The 22,282-nt window shown below is 38.4% G+C and overlaps 1 protein-coding gene across 1 annotated transcript; it reads left to right on the top strand.

The window, feature by feature from the left end:
* Positions 1-4,400: 4,400 nt before the first annotated feature.
* LOC117300219 lies at positions 4,401-22,102 on the top strand. Its single transcript, XM_033783946.1, has 15 exons — positions 4,401-4,676; positions 5,596-5,638; positions 9,947-10,273; positions 11,025-11,351; positions 11,677-12,003; positions 12,616-12,942; positions 13,267-13,593; positions 14,214-14,540; positions 15,639-15,965; positions 16,587-16,913; positions 17,240-17,566; positions 18,185-18,511; positions 18,836-19,162; positions 19,793-20,119; positions 20,438-22,102. The coding sequence occupies exons 1-15, from the start codon at positions 4,401-4,403 to the stop codon at positions 20,764-20,766; spliced, it is 4,572 nt and encodes a 1,523-aa protein (XP_033639837.1). The 3' UTR covers positions 20,767-22,102.
* The last annotated feature ends 180 nt before the right edge of the window (positions 22,103-22,282 follow it).

Raw genomic sequence — 22,282 nt, 5'->3', positions numbered from 1 at the left:
TTTTGAGTAGCTGTTCCGACCTAAACTGTCGGAACAGTTATTGCTTTGTCGAGATTTTTTAGTGTTTTGTATTATTATTAGTATTCTTTGTTTCGGCCTAAAACCCCTCAGCATTTGTACACGTTTTTTCTTCAAACCTAATTTCCTTAAAATAATAAAGTCAAAAACAGTTTTTCAGACCCCAAAATCGGCCTAAAGTGGCCTAAACACAAATGAACTGTTACCATGGCAACGTGTTATATTATGATTTGAAATGTGAATGTTGTTTATTTGGACCCCAAGTCCCTACCATCCACAAAGTATAAGAAAAATATTCCTTTTTTTTTAACCGTGGACACGTATGTCGATATTATGTGAAAAGACCCTTAAAAAGGCATTTTTCACGTTTTGGGGAAAAAAAGTCTAGTTTTGAGGCAGTACTGTCACAACAGGATACAATTGCCCAAGTTTTTGACACCAGATATGGAAAGACCAATGTTGACCCTAATCACAGCCGAAAGGAAAATTTTCTGAGACCCCCTGGCAAGTTGACATTTTGGGGTCCAAAAATAGGGTAAAAATGTCGATTTTGCAAGTTCTAAAAACATACTGTAATGCATGATGCAAAAATAGCACAAGGGTGATATTTAAAGCAATAATTTTTTTCTCAAGGAAGGCCAAGGATGATACTTTGTAGTGATATAAAAGGTTTTTTGAAATTTTGCATTTTGGTGGGGTGGAGTTGTAAATATGAGCTAAAAACCAGTTTTTCAGACCCCAAAATCGGCCTAAAATGGCCAAAAAACAAAATGAGCCGTAACCATGGCAACGGGCTATATATAGAACTGAAAATGCAATTTTGTTTACTTGCACCCCAAGGCCCTTCCACCCACAAAGTATTAAAAAAATTCATTTTTTGACCGTGAGCAACTATGTCAATTATTTACCTGAACTGACTCTTAAATGTTATAAATACAAACATTCTTAATTAATTAACCGTGTTATTATAAATTGCATAAATTGCATATTTAATTGGTACTTTGCAGCACCATATCTCAAGAAGTACTCGGCCATTTTGAAACTTTTTGTAGTTATTGACTCCTGGGCATTGGAGATTAGCCTTTGGGTAACCGTGACCCCCAAGTTGACCTTTACTCCCGCGTCAACCGGAAGTTGGACCATATCTCGGAACCACCAAACTGATTTTTTTTTTCAGTTTAAGACTCCTTGGGCATTGGAGATTAATATTGAAAAACCTTAGGCTTTACAAACCGTGACTGTTGACCTCTACATCCGGGTCAACCGGAAGTGGGACCATACCTCGAGAATTACACAATTGATTCTCAAACTTTATAATGCAGTTATAGACTCCTTAGGTATTAAATTATTAACTTTGAAAAACTCTACTTCTGGGACAACCGGAAGTTGGACCATATCTCAAGATCTACACAACCAATTTTCAAGTTTTGTTTTCAGTTATAGACTCCTTAGACATTGGGGAATTGCTTTAAATCGTGACCCCATGTTGACTTTTACTTATGGGTCAACCGGAAGTGGGACAAAATCTCAAAAAGTACACAGCCGATTAAAACAAAAATCAGTTATAGACTCATTGTGCATTGGAGATCAGCCTTGGATACCGTGACCCCAAGTTGAGATTTGTTTTCCTGGTCAGCCGGAAGTGGGGCCATATCTCAAGAACTGTACAACCTTAAACTTTTTTTAGGAAGTTTTGAGCTTACATTTCCTTTTACCCTATCCCCATTCTGACCGTTCAACTTCCGGGTCAACCGGAAGTGGAAAAGCGAAATATCGTGGAGATCTCTAAGAGCTAGAAATATTGATAAAAAAAGACAAAACTTATCATGCGAGAAGTGTGTGCAGCAAAGTGAAAATAACATCTAGAATTGTGAAGAGGCAAGACGAGTGATATTGATCTAGCGGGTTGTGGTTTATGTAGATGACGCAACATGTGAATCCTTTCAGTGATTCTTACTACACACTTAGTTATTTTTGTAACGACACTTAAGTTTAATATTAAAATTTCACTTCATGTTATGCTTACTAAGTGTATGTGTTGAAACATTATTAAAGCCATTGGACCCTTTCGGTACAGAAAAAAAAAATTCACAGATTTACAAATAATTTACAGGGTTTACAGAAGGTAATGGTGAAAGACTTCTCTTGAAATATTAGTCCATGAAATGCTTTACTTTTTGATGAGAAAACGGTAAAACAATATAAATTCTCGTTAACGAGAATTACGGATTTGTTATAAACACATGTCATGACACGACGAAACGCGCGAAAACAGGAGTGGGTTTTCCCGTTATTTTCTCCCGACTCCGATGTCCGATTGAGCCTAAATTTCCACAGGATTGTTATTTTATATATAAGTTGTGGTACACAAAGTGTGGGCCTTGGACAACACTGTTTACCGAAAGGGTCCAATGGCTTTAAGTATATGCGACTTATCTTAAATGTTTTATTTTCTGCTCAAGATTACAAACAATTATGTAATACATGTATTTTAGGCAATTATAAAAAAAACTGTATGCCAATTCAGAGGTCGATAGCTAAGATGATGTCAACCCCAATAGGCAAAGGCTCAAAATACAGTGCAGTCATGTTGTTGGTAAACAAATGATTATAAAGCTTCATTTATTGTAAATTTGTTGGCTCCAGAAAACTAGGGGCTTTGTATGTAGCAACCAAGCAGTCATCAGAACTTATGCTGACGTGTAATATAAAACTTACTGAAGCGAAATATCATAGAGATCCTTGAGAGCTAGAAATATTGATCAAAAGAGACTCGAGAAGTGTGTGCTGCAGAGTGAAAATAACATCTTGAAGAGGCAAGACGAGTGATATTGATCTACAGGTTGTGGTTGATGTATTTGACGCCGCATGCGAAGCTCGTCTGTGTTTAAAAAAAATATACAGCTCAATAGCTTGGATGACAGCACAGTAACTTTGTCAGCACTAAAGGCAAAGGTTCGAATCCCGCTGCAGAAATGTTGTTGGTAAACTTGGTTTCTTTTCACAACTTATTTTTCAATTACGAAGTAGAAATACAATTTTAAAATGTGGAGCTTAATTTCATTTTTAACATTCCATGAACCAAGAAATTGTATACGAGGTAAAACTGACATCAAAACAGATGCTGACGTGTCATCTAAATCTACTAAGCAATTATACGAAGATCTTTGAGGTCTAGATTAATTAATGTTGATCAAAAGTGACACCAAGTTGTCACGAGCGAAGTGTGTGCTGCAAAGTGAAAATAATATAGATTTGCGAACAGTCCGGAAGAGTGATATTGATTTACAGGTTGTGGTCGACGTAATGTATAGCAACTATTAGCCTTGTTTCAGCAATTTTAATTCTAAACTCACCTGGAAATATATATTTTTCTTCTTCTACTTCAAACTTTAAAGTATAATGTTTATGAACAATAAAATAATTTGTTGAGTAATGTTTGTAACGATTTAAATGTTTAAAAAATAGATGCAGTTGTTTGGGGGTGACTCCGCCTACCCATTTTGTGACGTCAATCGAGGCAGATTTTGCCTCGATCGAACATCGAACACACGTACGTGCAAGTACATGCAAGTCCTAGTCGTGAGTTTGTACGTTTCGAAAAAAGGTTTATTTCTTACATTTTTCCGGCAATGTCCTGCTGGATGCGGCAAAACAACTAAAGATGGGGTCAGTTTTGCAAATGGTCCGGTCCGACGTCGTATCCAGCGCTGTGTGCAGCAAACATATCGAGCCGTCGTGTTTCGAGAATCCGGAATACACCACACATTTTGACATGAAAAGAAAAGTTCTTTTCTAAAACATGACGCCATCCCAACATTTTTTGTCCAGCTAGTGTGAAGTCGAAGAAGGTATCCGAAAGACGTGACGAACCTAAAGGAGCATTTGCCTAACGTGAGAAAAATCGGGTGTTGTTTCAACTTTGAGGGCATGTTATAAGCTTGCGCCAAGCGTCACTGTCTTGTGTTGGCACTGCATGCGATTCACCGTGCTGGGTAATCCGAGTGGACCGTCCGCACAGCAGTACAGCCATACAGTGCGCCAAGACGTAGTGAACGGGGCAAGACTACTCAATTCTCTTCAAATATCGCGCCTCGATTGACCTCACGAACAGCGCCCTCTCGGGTCGAGCCTACTTTTAAATTTATAAATAAAATGCAAACTATTTTTTTTTAAATCTTAGTTAACTGTTTATTACTATTCTACTCACCAAAACACATTATTTTAGTGACAAAAGCTTTAATTGTTGCACCCATACCTCAAAAAGTATTAGGCCGATTGTCAAATTTATGCTCGCTCTATTTGCTTACGTTTCAGTGTTTTCAAGCTCCTGTTTAAATCTTAGGTGAATAAATAATTGTTTTAATCTGATTACAATAGTCATGGTCCTCATAGCATCACTCTGCGTCACGTCATCAATAGGAGCTCGCGTCATCGCCAACTTTCGCCTGAAGCCAGGCAATGAGTTTCCCCGTCTGAACCTACCGATGTATACCTATCAAGCGTGTGCTGCTGCTTGTATGTCGGCTGATGGCTGCACATCGTTCAACATCGATCCTTCGACCAAACGCTGCGTGTTGGGTGAGGCTGCGGAACAAACAGAACAGCAGCAGCAGTCAAACAGTGTAATACAGTACGACAGTAACATTTTCCAGCGAGTAAGTATAATGCGAATCTATACACCCATCATGAATGTAAGCGTCGTGCCGTGATGGTTGTGATGATTTTTCAGAACTCCTTTTAAGCACAAACGAACAGGTTCTTCGAAATGTAATACTTTAATTTTCATCAGTTTATTGTTGCATAAAAGGCTACGAGAAATAAACTCAACTAAAATTTAGAATACATAAACTAGCTCTACATCAGCGGCTGACCTTTGGGGGTTGGGCGGATTGGGGAGGCATGATGGTGTTCATATTTAAATCGATAGTGTTACTTTCGTTTTCTAATTATTTTGTGAGCCCAACAGACAGAACCTGTGTGCATACCTAATATCAAATAGGATTTGCAGAACTGAGAAGTCTCCCGCAAACCCGAACATCTACTCCGCGGTAGTAGAATAAAGCAAGACAGTTCTCTAAGAACAAACTCTACCTAGCAAGTAGGTACACACATAGTGTTACCGCAAACCAAATATATATTCATACCTATGTTGTCTAAAAAAATTGCCCTCCCCCACTTTTAAAAGTGTTCCGCCGCCGTTGGTGGTGCCTAATAACCCCCCCCCCCCTCAACCCCCTGCTCCATGGTATGTCACTGCAGTGATAGACAGAGAGAGGGTACTACTCATACTGGGTGCGTTCGTTTAGCTTCCCTGGGTCGACCCCAGTGTGTGGCGGGTTTTTTTTCCAGGACGAACGTGGGTAATTATCTGCACCCGTTCGTACTGGAAAAAGAAAACGCCACACACCGGGGTCGACCCGGGGAAGCTAATCGAACGCACCCACTGATTTGTTTGTAGTGTCACTGTATGCCACCCTCCCGTAATGCGATGAGCGATTGTATTTGATTTAATGTAGTTTGTGTTAACAGTGCGGTTTTTTATGGATACATTTTCACATTGATTTATTGTTACAGAAACAGTGTTCCGTTGAGAAGCTCTATAGTTTACCAGTGAATGGTAAGTGACGATACAATTTTATTTGATTTTTGTATGCGTAAAAACCGATGTGAACACTGGTTTAAAGGTATAATATATGATTGGTAAAGGGATTAAAAGAATAAACTCATTGTTTAATGTATGTCTTGAATGAACTGGACACCGTCACACTATCGGCAATTGCTCAACATTATTTAAGTAAAACAAGTAACGCGGTTTTTTTTTAGAAAAAGGTAATTTCACACTCAAGTACTATAACACTTCAGGCCTGCAGCCCCTGTGGGCAAGTGAAAGCACACAAACACTTTGGTTATCTTTTGTGAGTTATTTTAATATTCATTGATTCAATTAATTACTATGTATGTGGGGGTGGTGTTGAAGTGCGGGAGTATAATATGAAGGCGACCAAATTAATGTTTTTAAGACAAACAAATTATAAATTTCCTGCCAAATCAGTATTCTTCAATGAGTTTGGGGTTATTTATTCTACCGTCACTTTGCGGCTGTTGATATGCCCGCCTTTTGGGCTCCAAGAAATATTGCTCCGTGTTAGCACTTTTATGGTGGCCCTGAAGGGACATCGCACATCGCAAATATCTTTGCAAATTATTTGCGATGTCGCAAATATCTTTGCAAACATTTGCGATGTCGCAAATATCTTTGCAAATATTTGCGATGTTGCAAATATCTTTGCAAATATCTTTGCAGATATTTGCGATGTCGCAAATATCTTTGCAAATATATTTGCAAATATTTGTGATGTCAAACATTTTATCGCATACCTTGTCGCATAGTTTGCATATTTGTGGCGAGAAGTTTTTCAAGAGCCTAAGGTTAGTATTTCGGAATTGTCAAGCTAGGTGCTAGCAAACATTAGCAAATAAGGACAGATCAGTTTGCTTTATGTTACTTTTTATACAGAGTTAGAATTGAACTTTATATCTTAATCGACACTGGTGAAGTTTCTTCTGCTGAATCACAGGTGATATTTCCTCTACCGATGACTAAGCCTGAGCGACTAGTGTGACTAGTGTCGAAGTGGTGACTATTTATTGCCTAGTTGAGTTACAAATATCATTTTTCAAGTACTCAGATAGTCGACGTGCTACTATGACTACAAAATTAGTCGCGACTACTGCTTGGTGAACCAATTGTGTCGCTCTTGACTATTCCCAACAACTTCAATCCTTTTTAGTTTTAGCACAAATTTTGCTCTATTGGGCCTGCGACAAACCACTTGCCGCAATCTTAGGAGTTTAAAATTGGTCGCGAATAGTGTCAAAGTCATGACTACAATGTATTTGATATGAGTAGTAAACTTCACTTGTTGTCCAGGCCTACTGATGACTTTTTATATTGTTCTGAAATGAACTAACATGTTTTTTGCTTTGATGCGGAACTGGTTAGCACATGTTACGCTTCTCACATTGACGCTTTTCTGCAGATCCTTGTAACTGAAATGAGGATACAATCTTATTACTATGACCAAATAATCTATGCTTGAGTATGATCAAATAATCAATGCTTGAGTATGATCAATGAATCAATGCTTGAGTATGATCAATGAATCTATGCTTGAGTATGATCAATGAATCAATGCTTGAGTATGATCAATGAATCAATGCTTGAGTACATGTATGATCAAATAGTCAATGCAGCCCTCCACATGATAAATACAAAAATTATAGCACCATATGGGTGATCATTGTATTTAAACAAAATTGTGTTTTAGCTCTTGGGATTTAATACTGGTTTAGAGAGTTTTCTTTCTCTTACCCCCCCCCCCCCCCTTTAGATATAAAAAACAAACATTCAAGGGGGGGATTGACTTGGAAGTCTCTCGAACTCCAGATCACCACTGATCGGAAACATCTCAAAAGGATGTCGGGTTAGCCTTGCTAAGCTTTGCTAAGGCAGTCGAATTATTCACTCCGAAAAAACGCCACTGTAAAAACTATAAAAACCACCCGTATTATACATTGTACACTGCGTAAAATTAACCACATCGCACGACACGACGCCACCTGTACACGGCCTCCGCATGCCGTTAATGGTATGAGTGTGGATGACTTGTGCACACTCTTCGTACGACGAGTGTTCAGCAATGTGACAGTGTATACGGGTGGGTCGTGGGGTGTAATTACACACTATGCACAATACAAGTGGGTTTAAACCGGCGTCTTTTTCGGAGTGAATAATGCCACAGTCTTGATATGTATAGTATTCATTTTGGTTTTTACCCATACACTGATGTGGTGTTGGCACTTTATACTCAAAACTTACCTGAGTAAAAAATAAAAAATAAAAATTAATATTCTTAACCCAGAAAATTTTAATATTCTATTAAATCATTTGCAGTATCCACTTCTAAAATTTAGGATTCGAACTGCCTCAGCTACTGGGCAATCTCGGTGGTCTAGTTTAGTATGAAACTGCTCGAGAATTGCGAAGGTCATGCATGCACTCAATGGGTTCGAATTACCATGAGTAATTTGCCTGTGATTTTTTTCACAGAACTCGGGTAAGTACTGAATATACAGTGCTAATAACACACATCGGTGTATGTGGGTAAAAACTAGACCCAAGAACTGGGGCGCTGTACTCCATTTTTCAAAATTTTGACATTATCGGTCAGACTAGCTTCCTTTTTTCGAAACTTTGACATCGTCTGTCGGATGTCAAAATTTCGAAAAAGGAGTACAGCGCCCCATCAGTTACTGGGTCTAGGTAAAAATCAATTATGTGATTCATACCTGATAGATTTATGCAGTGTTCAAGTACCCCTTTGCCCTTATTGGATGATTTGACTTGAACCTCGGCCTGGTGATTTTCCTCACACCGCACAGTCATTCTTCCAGCTGTGCATTGTACTTGTAGGCCTACATGATAAAATAAAACAATGAAAGTTAGTACAAGTAATGTTGATCAATGCAGTCCTCTTCTACAAAAAAGTTGGAATCCTTAATCCACAAAGCAAATGATATTCTTCTAGCAAAGTCCCCCCAACCCATAGCCCCTGCTTGATGCAGGTTTATCACTATCATTCATTCATGGCCAATATTTAAATTTATGTAATAATTTAGAATTATGTAACCTTTTTTAAGTGCCAAGAAATGTATTTCCATTAGAAGACTCATTTATTAAATAAACTCATTACTAAATACCTAATAGTGGTACATCAGCATGATCAGTCAGCTAAACAGAATATTATTATAAATAGAGTAGGCCTAAAACAAAATCTTTCTCGAAAAAATGAACAACGCAAAGTAACAACAGTGTTTAATGTAATGCTTATTTAAAAATAAAATACATTTACCTTGAACGAAACCACAATATTTATAATTTATATCACTATCCAGCTCTCGGCCTGGCCTGGGGATTTATTGTTTTATAAACAGTAACAAAAACAATTTTTTTTTCAAATCAGCAGACAAGGAATTTGATGACTGCCAACAAAAAATAAAACCACAAACAAGTTAAGAAGACAGGCCCTACTTTCACAGTATTATCCTGTCAAATAATTCCCGAGTGGAACTTATATATTCATCAGTTAATGTGGAGAATAAAACCAAAATACAGTTTTCACGAATTAGATGCAGCACTAAGTTTGTCGGGCACACGTACTTGTATACGTAATTTTTAACGCGAAGTAAATTATTATAAAAAACACATTTTATATCAAAACTTACCCTAATATCATTGATGCAGATTGTTCGCCTTCTCGGTGGGTGATATATCAGGTGAAGACTGTTGTTATTAGAAGTAAAATGCCCTCAAAAGAGCCAAATTTGTAAATTTTATTGAACGGTAACCGAGGATTTAAATGGCTGCCGCAAGAAAAAGTTTTATCATCACGACTCTGACGTCATGAAGCCTTCTAGGCTCTTGAAAAAATATCGGACACAAATATGCAAACTATGCGACGAAGTATGCGATCAAGTATGCAATAATATTTGCGACATCGCAAATATCTGCAAAGATATTTGCAAAGATATTTGCGACATCGCAAATTATTATCTGCAAAGATATTTGCAAAGATATTTGCGACATCGCAAATATCTGCAAAGATATTTGCGACATCGCAATTATTTGCAAAGATATTTGCGACATCGCAAATATTTGCAAAGATATTTGCAAAGATATTTGCGACATCGCAAATATTTGCAAAGATATTTGCGACATCGCAAATATTTGCAAAGATATTTGCGATGTGCGATGTCCCTTCAGGGCCACCATACACTTCTCTTGGGATTCTTGAAGTGAACAAAGCGTCTTAAATGTTCTGCTTATATGAGTAGTTAATCTCAAAGTTTTCATTTGTCTCTGCAGCACTCGTTAATAACCCGGTCTTTAGAAGCCCTGTTATGAGTCAAAATCACCTTGAAGCTGAGGGTACCTGCAGTCAGTGCGAGAAGCAGCTGTGCTCATTGGATGATTTAAAAAATGCCCATGACGACGGATATCGTGATGACCAATGGGGCTTCACTAGCGAGCTTGAACATAAGGCAAAGGTGACGTCATGTGATGGTCTCCTCACAGAAGATGAATGCTACTCCTTCGTTGAAGGCAATGCTAACAAAAGTCTCATTCCATTTACTCCCAACACCAATTTCAATGGATCAGCGTACTGTTGTCCCATGGACAACGAAGAACAGCGTGAGTATATAGACCCCTTATATAGCCGCCATCTTTGGTGAAACGTGAACGCGTGAAAGGCTATCATTGGCTGACAGTCTTGCGCAGCGCGTATACACGCGTGCACCTTTTCATTGCTTTTTACCATAGATGACGGTCAAAGACACCATGTGCAATCCAGCAATACATAATTAGCCAAGACTGTGGAACGTGCTTATGGGACGTACCAAATAAGTTGTTGGTCTACAATGGGCATGAATATTTGTCGATTTTGAGTAGGCCTATATAATGCACTCGTAAATCGTTTCTCGTTATTGTTTATACAACTAAGGGAAACAATTATTTGTATCAAAGGGCGTAAATGATTTGCATTTTATAATGTTTTGAAACGAAATGGCGCATTCAAGATTATTGTGACGATGATGTCAGGTAAATTGGGTCACTATTCAATAACTTAATAAGTTTCTTGATTGTATCTCAAACTGAAACACGAATTTCAGTATCCAACACGCCTGAAGTAATTTACCAATATGAAAGGGCATGTGTACGGTTTGTCCCCAAAGTTTTGCTATGTTGTCTTTCTGCACATAAGGTTTGCATTTTTAACATTGTTTGCATTAATATGACGTCATAACTGATTGAAGGTGCCTATGAAATGCTTTGAGGAAACTAAACAACTCTGAGTGTTTCAAACGTTGCATGTTCGTCAATGGCTGGCTACATTATTTATGACATCTTCTCCTAACAAATTATTATTATTTTTTTTTATCAGATTATCCAATATTGAGATCAATTGCGCGTTACCCGAATGACGAACAATCCCAACCCCGAGCTCGGTGTGCAGAATGTGGTCTGCAGCTGTGTACACTCGCCCAGTTGAGAGCTGCTTATGAAGCCGGGTTTCGTCACAGTGGTTGGCACCTGTACGATACAAAGGACCGATTGGCAAAGGTCACTCCCTGTGGGGAATGGCACTACGAAAATAATTTGTGCTACTTTGTAGTGCATGGAAATTACACAAAGAGCTTGATTCCAAATAACCGCAAACCAGGTTGGCTTGGAAATCCAATATGCTGCCAAAAGTGTCAAGTGGATACAAGTAAGTAGAACCATGAGATGAAAATCATTAAAACCACTTTAAGCACAAAGATGACATTATCTTCGATGGTTGTTTATGACTCTTTGATTATATTTGTTTTCTTTGATTGCGTTTTTTTTTATATAAATATAACAATGGTTTAGGGAAAGGTGGCTGTCAAGTTATCTGTTATGTATAATTGTGTATGTGAACAGGAATACCTATAACAGAGATGCATATAATTTGTGCATCATATATAATTGTAGCGTTACCATCTTTGGAAACACAAGCAAAATTGACAAGTTATATGTCTAAGAATGGCGTGTTTTCTCACAATGTTTTCCAGGATATCCCATCTTCAAAACTGCAGAGTCATATCCAGTAGCTAACCTGTCTGATGCTCAGAACCGCTGCAATCTGTGTGGGATGCGGTTGTGTACTACGTCACAACTTGAAGCTGCGTACAATACAGGATATCGTGAAGACACGTGGGGTTTGATTGACACCAAAGGAAGACACGCAAAAGTTTCTTCATGTGACGAGTTCTCCAATTCACCAGATGAGTGTCACTTTACTGTAGACGGCAAATCCAGCGAAAGCCTCATCCCACATACAAATACCCCAGCTACTAGTAATCCCGCATTCTGTTGTCAAAGATGCGATATTTATGCCAGTAAGTAGAACGGCAGGCATGAAACAATCGTCAAGACAATGATGTATGCAGTTCATTTGAACGATGTAAAACCTATATATCTTGATTAAATCACAGCCCAAAAAGCTTTGCAGTATTCAATATATCGGGTTGACTATTGCACACACGTCACACGCAACGCCAGTACCAAACTCACAATTATTTGTGTCAAAGGGCGTAAATGATTTGCATTTTGTAATGTTTTGAAACAAATTGGCGCATTCAAGATTATTGTGACGATGATGTCAGTTAAATTGGGTCACTATTCAATAACTTATCACTGGTTTCTTGGTTGTATCTCAAACTGAAACACGAATTTCAGTATCCAACACGCCTGAAGTAATTCACCAATATGAAGGGGCAAGTGTACGGTTTGTCCCCAAAGTTGTACTATGTTGTATTTCTGGAATTAAGGTTTGCATTTACAACATTGTGTTTGCATTAATATGACGTCATCTGATTGGAGGTGCCTATGAAATGCTTTGAGGAAACTAAACAACTCTGAGTGTTTCAAACGTTGCATGTTCGTCAATGGCTGGCTACATTATTTATGACATCTTCTCCTAACAAATTATTTTTTTGTTTTTTTATCAGATTATCCAATATTGAGATCAATTGCGCGTTACCCGAATGACGAACAATCCCAACCCCGAGCTCGGTGTGCAGAATGTGGTCTGCAGCTGTGTACACTCGCCCAGTTGAGAGCTGCTTATGAAGCCGGGTTTCGTCACAGTGGTTGGCACCTGTACGATACAAAGGACCGATTGGCAAAGGTCACTCCCTGTGGGGAATGGCACTACGAAAATAATTTGTGCTACTTTGTAGTGCATGGAAATTACACAAAGAGCTTGATTCCAAATAACCGCAAACCAGGTTGGCTTGGAAATCCAATATGCTGCCAAAAGTGTCAAGTGGATACAAGTAAGTAGAACCATGCATTGAAAATCATTAAAACCACTTTAAGCACAAAGATGACATTATCTTCGATGGTTGTTTATGACTCTTTGATTATATTTGTTTTCTTTGATTGCGTTTTTTTTATATAAATATAACAATGGTTTAGGGAAAGGTGGCTGTCAAGTTATCTGTTATGTATAATTGTGTATGTGAACAGGAATACCTATAACAGAGATGCATATAATTTGTGCATCATATATAATTGTAGCGTTACCATCTTTGGAAACACAAGCAAAATTGACAAGTTATATGTCTAAGAATGGCGTGTTTTCTCACAATGTTTTCCAGGATATCCCATCTTCAAAACTGCAGAGTCATATCCAGTAGCTAACCTGTCTGATGCTCAGAACCGCTGCAATCTGTGTGGGATGCGGTTGTGTACTACGTCACAACTTGAATCTGCGTACAATACAGGATATCGTGAAGACACGTGGGGTTTGATTGACAACAAAGGAAGACACGCAAAAGTTTCTTCATGTGACGAGTTCTCCAATTCACCAGACACGTGTCACTTTATTGTAGACGGCAAATCCAGCGAAAGCCTCATCCCACATACAAATACCACAGCTACTAGTTATCCCGCATTCTGTTGTCAAAGATGCGATATTTATGCCAGTAAGTAGAACGGCAGGCATGAAACAATCGTCAAGACAACATGATGTATGTAGTTCATTTGAACGATGTAAAACCTATATATCTTGATTAAATCACAGCCCAAAAAGCTGTGCAGTATTCAATATATCGGATTGACTTCTTGCACACACGTCACACGCAACGCCTGTACCAAACTCACAATTATTTGTGTCAAAGGGCGTAAATGATTTGCATTTTGTAATGTTTTGAAACAAATTGGCGCATTCAAGATTATTGTGACGATGATGTCAGGTAAATTGGGTCACTATTCAATAACTTATCACTGGTTTCTTGGTTGTATCTCAAACTGAAACACGAATTTCAGTATCCAACACGCATGAAGTAATTCACCAATATGAAGGGGCAAGTGTACGGTTTGTCCCCAAAGTTGTACTATGTTGTCTTTCTGGAATTAAGGTTTGCATTTGTAACATTGTGTTTGCATTAATATGACGTCATAATTGATTGAAGGTGCCTATATGAAATGCTTTGAGGAAACTAAACAACTCTGAGTGTTTCAAACGTTGCATGTTCGTCAATGGCTGGCTACATTATTTATGACATCTGCTCCTAACAAATTATTTGTTTTTGTTTTTTATCAGATTATCCAATATTGAGATCAATTGCGCGTTACCCGAATGACGAACAATCCCAACCCCGAGCTCGGTGTGCAGAATGTGGTCTGCAGCTGTGTACACTCGCCCAGTTGAGAGCAGCTTATGAAGCCGGGTTTCGTCACAGTGGTTGGCACCTGTACGATACAAAGGACCGATTGGCAAAGGTCACTCCCTGTGGGGAATGGCACTACGAAAATAATTTGTGCTACTTTGTAGTGCATGGAAATTACACAAAGAGCTTGATTCCAAATAACCGCAAACCAGGTTGGCTTGGAAATCCAATATGCTGCCAAAAGTGTCAAGTGGATACAAGTAAGTAGAACCATGCATTGAAAATCATTAAAACCACTTTAAAGGATCTACGTAACTTTTGTTGGACAAAAAACACAATGTCCACAGATTTACACTAAACTTCCACAGTTTGAAGATAATGAGAGTAGAAAGCTTCCCTGAAAATATTACGTGCTAAGGTGCTGTAGTTTTGGGGAAATGTGTAAAACAATGTAATACAAATAATTTTCGTCTCATGAGACGAAAATTATTTTAATCATTTACAAACATATTTTCATGACATTGTTATACTCATTTCTCATCAACTACAGCACCTTAGTAAGTCATATTTGAAGGGAAGCTTTCTACTATCATTATCTTCAAACCCTGTAAGTTTAATGTTAATCTATGGACATTTTGAAAAAGTACCCAAATCCTTTAAGCACAAAGATCACATTATCTTCGATGGTTGTTTATGAGTATTTGATTATATATATATATTTTTTATTGCGTTTATTTTTAAAATTTAACAATGGTTTAGAGAAAGGTGGCTGTCAAGTTATCTGTTATGTATAATGTTTGATTTTATGTTAAAGGAACACGTTGCCTTGGATCGGTCGAGTTGGTCTTTGAAAAGCGTTTGTAATCGTTTTTTATAAAATGCATATGGGTAGAAAGATGTTGTAAAATTCGAATACAATGATCCACACAAACATGCCTCGAAATTACACGGTTTTCCTTTTACCTCGTCGACTAACACGGTCGGCTATTCATTGGAGTCCAATTTTTGACTCCCATAAATGGCTGACCGTGTTAGTTCGCACAGTAAAAGGAAAACCACGCAATTTCGAGGCAAAATTGTGTGGATCATTGTATTCTACTTTTAAAACATCTTTCCAACATGCATTTTATAAAAAAAGGTTACAAACGCTGTTTATAGACCAACTCGTCCGATCCAAGGCAACGTGTTCCTTTAAAACCCGTGAATGATTTTTGTGTATGTGAACAAGAATATCTATAACAGAGATGCATATAATTTGTGCATCATATATAATTGTAGCGTTACCAACTTTGGAAACACAAACAAAATTGACAAGTTATATGTCTAAGAATGGCGTGTTTTCTCACAATGTTTTCCAGGATATCCCATCTTCAAAACTGCAGAGTCATATCCAGTAGCTAACCTGTCTGACGCTCAGAACCGCTGCAATCTGTGTGGGATGCGGTTGTGTACTACGTCACAACTTGAATCTGCGTACAATACAGGATATCGTGAAGACACGTGGGGTTTGATTGACACCAAAGGAAGACACGCAAAAGTTTCTTCATGTGACGAGTTCTCCAATTCACCAGACACGTGTCACTTTATTGTAGACGGCAAATCCAGCGAAAGCCTCATCCCACATACAAATACCACAGCTACTAGTTATCCCGCATTCTGTTGTCAAAGATGCGATATTTATGCCAGTAAGTAGAACGGCAGGCATGAAACAATCGTCAAGACAACATGATGTATGCAGTTCATTTGAACGATGTAAAACCTATATATCTTGATTAAATCACAGCCCAAAAAGCTTTGCAGTATTCAATATATCGGATTGACTTCTTGCACACACGTCACACGCAACGCCTGTACCAAACTCACAACTATTTGTGTCAAAGGGCGTAAATGATTTGCATTTTGTAATGTTTTGAAACAAATTGGCGCATTCAAGATTATTGTGACGATGATGTCAGGTAAATTGGGTCACTATTCAATAACTTATCACTGGTTTCTTGGTTGTATCTCAAACTGAAACACGAATTTCAGTATCCAACACGCATGAAGTAATTCACAAATATGAAGGGGCAAGTGTACGGTTTGTCCCCAAAGTTTTACTATGTTGTCTTTCTGGAATTAAGGTTTGCATTTGTAACATTGTGTTTGCATTAATATGACGTCATAATTGATTGAAGGTGCCTATATGAAATGCTTTGAGGAAACTAAACAACTCTGAGTGTTTCAAACGTTGCATGTTCGTCAATGGCTGGCTACATTATTTATGACATCTGCTCCTAACAAATTATTTGTTTTTGTTTTTTTATCAGATTATCCAATATTGAGATCAATTGCGCGTTACCCGAATGACGAACAGTCCCAACCCCGAGCTCGGTGTGCAGAATGTGGTCTGCAGCTGTGTACACTCGCCCAGTTGAGAGCAGCTTATGAAGCCGGGTTTCGTCACAGTGGTTGGCACCTGTACGATACAAAGGACCGATTGGCAAAGGTCACTCCCTGTGGGGAATGGCACTACGAAAATAATTTGTGCTACTTTGTAGTGCATGGAAATTACACAAAAAGCTTGATTCCAAATAACCGCAAACCAGGTTGGCTTGGAAATCCAATATGCTGCCAAAAGTGTCAAGTGGATACAAGTAAGTAGAACCATGCATTGAAAATCATTAAAACCACTTTAAGCACAAAGATCACATTATCTTCGATGGTTGTTTATGACTCTTTGATTATATTTGTTTTCTTTGATTGCGTTTTTTTTATATAAATATAACAATGGTTTAGGGAAAGGTGGCTGTCAAGTTATCTGTTATGTATAATTGTGTATGTGAACAGGAATACCTATAACAGAGATGCATATAATTTGTGCATCATATATAATTGTAGCGTTACCATCTTTGGAAACACAAGCAAAATATTGACAAGTTATATGTCTAAGAATGGCGTGTTTTCTCACAATGTTTTCCAGGATATCCCATCTTCAAAACTGCAGAGTCATATCCAGTAGCTAACCTGTCTGATGCTCAGAACCGCTGCAATCTGTGTGGGATGCGGTTGTGTACTACGTCACAACTTGAAGCTGCGTACAATACAGGATATCGTGAAGACACGTGGGGTTTGATTGACAACAAAGGAAGACACGCAAAAGTTTCTTCATGTGACGAGTTCTCCAATTCACCAGATGAGTGTCACTTTATTGTAGACGGCAACTCTAGCGAAAGCCTCATCCCACATACAAATACCACAGCTACTAGTTCTCCCGCATTCTGTTGTCAAAGATGCGATATTTATGCCAGTAAGTAGAACGGCAGGCATGAAACAATCGTCAAGACAACATGATGTATGCAGTTCATTTGAACGATGTAAAACCTATATATCTTGATTAAATCACAGCCCAAAAAGCTTTGCAGTATTCAATATATCGGATTGACTTCTTGCACACACGTCACACGCAACGCCTGTACCAAACTCACAATTATTGTGTCAAAGGGCGTAAATGATTTGCATTTTGTAATGTTTTGAAACAAATTGGCGCATTCAAGATTATTGTGACGATGATGTCAGGTAAATTGGGTCACTATTCAATAACTTATCACTGGTTTCTTGGTTGTATCTCAAACTGAAACACGAATTTCAGTATCCAACACGCCTGAAGTAATTCACCAATATGAAGGGGCAAGTGTACGGTTTGTCCCCAAAGTTGTACTATGTTGTATTTCTGGAATTAAGGTTTGCATTTACAACATTGTGTTTGCATTAATATGACGTCATAATTGATTGAAGGTGCCTATATGAAATGCTTTGAGGAAACTAAACAACTCTGAGTGTTTCAAACGTTGCATGTTCGTCAATGGCTGGCTACATTATTTATGACATCTTCTCCTAACAAATTATTTGTTTGTTTTTTTATCAGATTATCCAATATTGAGATCAATTGCGCGTTACCCGAATGACGAACAATCCCAACCCCGAGCTCGGTGTGCAGAATGTGGTCTGCAGCTGTGTACACTCGCCCAGTTGAGAGCTGCTTATGAAGCCGGGTTTCGTCACAGTGGTTGGCACCTGTACGATACAAAGGACCGATTGGCAAAGGTCACTCCCTGTGGGGAATGGCACTACGAAAATAATTTGTGCTACTTTGTAGTGCATGGAAATTACACAAAAAGCTTGATTCCAAATAACCGCAAACCAGGTTGGCTTGGAAATCCAATATGCTGCCAAAAGTGTCAAGTGGATACAAGTAAGTAGAACCATGCATTGAAAATCATTAAAACCACTTTAAGCACAAAGATCACATTATCTTCGATGGTTGTTTATGACTCTTTGATTATATTTGTTTTCTTTGATTGCGTTTTTTTTATATAAATATAACAATGGTTTAGGGAAAGGTGGCTGTCAAGTTATCTGTTATGTATAATTGTGTATGTGAACAGGAATACCTATAACAGAGATGCATATAATTTGTGCATCATATATAATTGTAGCGTTACCATCTTTGGAAACACAAGCAAAATTGACAAGTTATATGTCTAAGAATGGCGTGTTTTCTCACAATGTTTTCCAGGATATCCCATCTTCAAAACTGCAGAGTCATATCCAGTAGCTAACCTGTCTGATGCTCAGAACCGCTGCAATCTGTGTGGGATGCGGTTGTGTACTACGTCACAACTTGAAGCTGCGTACAATACAGGATATCGTGAAGACACGTGGGGTTTGATTGACAACAAAGGAAGACACGCAAAAGTTTCTTCATGCGAAGAGTTCTCCAATTCACCAGACGAGTGTCACTTTATTGTAGACGGCAACTCTACCGAAAGCCTCATCCCACATACAAATACCACAGCTACTAGTAATCCCGCATTCTGTTGTCAAAGATGCGATATTTATGCCAGTAAGTAGAACGGCAGGCATGAAACAATCGCCAAGACAACATGATGTATGCAGGTCATTTGAACGATGAAACCTATATATCTTGATTAAATCACAGCCCAAAAAGCTTTGCAGTATTCAAAATATCGGATTGACTCATTGTTTGCACACACGTCACACGCAACGCCTGTGCCATACTCACAATTTGAGTCAAAGGGCGTAAATGATTTGCATTTTATAATGTTTTGAAACAAATTGGCGCATTCAAGACTATTGTGATGATGATGTCAGGTAAATTGGGTCACTATTCAATAACTTATCAAGTTTCTTGGTCTTTCTCAAACTGCTACGCGAATTTCAGTATCCAACACGCCTGAAATAATTCACCAATATGAGAGGGCATGAACGTTTTTTCCACCAAGTTTTTTTTTAAAGACACACTTACTATGTTGTCTTTTTGCTATTTATGTTTGCATTTAAAACATTGTGTTTGCGTTAATATGACCTCATAACTGCTTGAAGGTGCTTATAAGAAATGCTTTGAGGTAACAAAACAACTCTGAGTGTTTCAAACGTTGCACTTTCGCCAATGGCTGGCTACATTATTTATTACATCTGCTCCTAACAAATTATTATTATTTTTTTTTATCAGATTATCCAATATTGAGATCAATTGCGCGTTACCCGAATGACGAACAATCCCAACCCCGAGCTCGGTGTGCAGAATGTGGTCTGCAGCTGTGTACACTCGCCCAGTTGAGAGCAGCTTATGAAGCCGGGTTTCGTCACAGTGGTTGGCACCTGTACGATACAAAGGACCGATTGGCAAAGGTCACTCCCTGTGGGGAATGGCACTACGAAAATAATTTGTGCTACTTTGTAGTGCATGGAAATTACACAAAGAGCTTGATTCCAAATAACCGCAAACCAGGTTGGTTTGGAAATCCAATATGCTGCCAAAAGTGTCAAGTGGATACAAGTAAGTAGAACCATGCATTGAAAATCATTAAAACCTCTTAAAGCACAAAGTTTTGAACATTTCTGTACATCATTTGAAAATCATCAAAAACACATTTGCACAACGTTCACATGTTAAGTTTGATTCATTTTGCTAAAGAGTGTTTATAAACGCCTTACGTTTCGTACAAGGTTCCACTTTATGCTATCTGTTTTTGTTTATGCTATCTGTTTTTGTTTTTCGTTTAATTATAAGTAGAGCACTGCCTACGCAGTATAAAGAATTACAAAGAATTGGCCTCTTTGTTAATTTTTGTTGGGCGTTTTGTTTTTCCATTAGGATATCCAATCTTCAAGACATCCCAGAGTTACCCTAGTGCTGATCTGACCGAGGCAAGAGCCAGCTGTGCATTGTGTGGAATGGAACTGTGTTCACTCGCCCAGTTGAAAGCAGCCTATGATGCCGATTATCGCAGCGGTGGCTGGGGTCTGTTTGGTGTCCAAGGCAGGCATGCCCAGGTGGCTTTGTGTGGGACTTTCTGGGAAGATCCAAGTGAGTGTTACTTTGTTGTGGCAGAAAATTCTACTGCTAGTGTTATCCCTAACACCCCCTCGTCCAGAGAGCGCGAAGCTGCTTTTTGTTGCGAACGTGGAGTAGACTCGTACTAGAGTATACCTAGACTTGACTCAAGTCCCAATCCCGTACCGCCGCCATGAAACTATTGTTTTGTGACATTCCTCCACAATAGCAACATTTTTGACGGCGGATATTCTAACGGGACCTCTCAAACGAGATCGGGACTTGAATCAAGTCTATAGAGGACGCTACTTTGAGCACCATCATTATGGCAAGGTTCACAAGGCGGTGAAGATGGGACAGATGGTTTAGGGCGAGGTACTGGCAACAACCTATCACCTTTAGTATTTGTTCCTGTTAATTAGTTATGTTAATTTCGTAAAAGAGTACATGTAATTTTTTGCTCCTTGTGGTTTTGTTTAGTTTTAATAATCATCGATCAACTACATGTATTTGAAGTCATGTATTGGTAGGGCCTGGCCAGAATAAAAAATGAACTCGGGCTTGGTCTCAAGTAGTCGGTGTCAAAATACGGTTGTCTAACAATAATGGTAACTTATTAATGTAATAAGGTATGCTATTGCTATTCATATTAGAGGAAGTATAATAGGCTCTACTTTCTGGGAAAAGTAAAATAAAGTGTTTTTTTATGATAATGTTTAAGTAGTTGGCACAACAAACACACAGAAATTAGTCAAAACTTCAACAAAATGCGCTCGCGTTGATATTTACAGTATTTTTTGTTTGCACTTGCACTTGCACTTTTACTTGATATGTGCATAACTTTGCATTAATTGATCCTCGTTGTATAGGACTTTTTTTAGGGCCAATGTTGAATACATTTATCTTTAAATTAGATGAAAGGTAATTTTTCATTAATTTGATCGGTTGTAGCAATTGTTTTGAAACCCTAAAGCCTAGTCGAACTTTTTTTGCAAATCAACTTCCTTGAGAAACAGCGAAGTTTCTTGTGAGTTTTTCTTATATTCAAATAAGGCATGATATCAACGTGGTGTTATGTCTTGAACCATTCTAGATCTTTTTCGTTAAGAAATACCTCTCCCAGCCGTAACAACATTTCCTGGCATGATTAATTGTACTGACTGGAGTGTAGTTTATTATATTTAGAAACATCATTTCGAACTGCTATCCTCGTTATATTGCATAGAATGACCATCGCGAATTTTCATTGTTGACTTGTTTTAAGATACACAAATAAAACATAGCAAATATTTGCTGTTTAAAGTTGAGTTCGGGTATCAACGGGAATTTGAAGTTGAGGAGCCATTACAGAAAGTGTAGTTGGGGAGCCATTATTGAACGTGTAGTTGGGAGCCATTGTTGAACGTGTAGTTGGGGAGCCATTATTGAATTAGCCTTGCTCAAGGCAGTCGAATTATTTACTCCGAAAAAAGACCGCCGCTGTATAAAAACCCCACCCGTATTCACTGTGCGTAACATCGCACGACACGATGCCCCCGTACACTATGCGGAGGCCGTCAGGCCGACAGCCTTGTAGGGTCTGTGTTAGTCTTGGTGCAAGACGTTTCTCGTTCCCTTTTCACGCACACCGCAGCCAATAGGAGACTTTCCAACGCTAGGTGGCAG

The sequence above is a fragment of the Asterias rubens genome, chromosome 15 (assembly GCF_902459465.1).
Source record: "Asterias rubens chromosome 15, eAstRub1.3, whole genome shotgun sequence".
In the NCBI taxonomy this organism is placed as follows: Eukaryota; Metazoa; Echinodermata; class Asteroidea; order Forcipulatida; family Asteriidae; genus Asterias; species Asterias rubens.
This window is presented reverse-complemented; position numbering and strand designations above follow the sequence as displayed.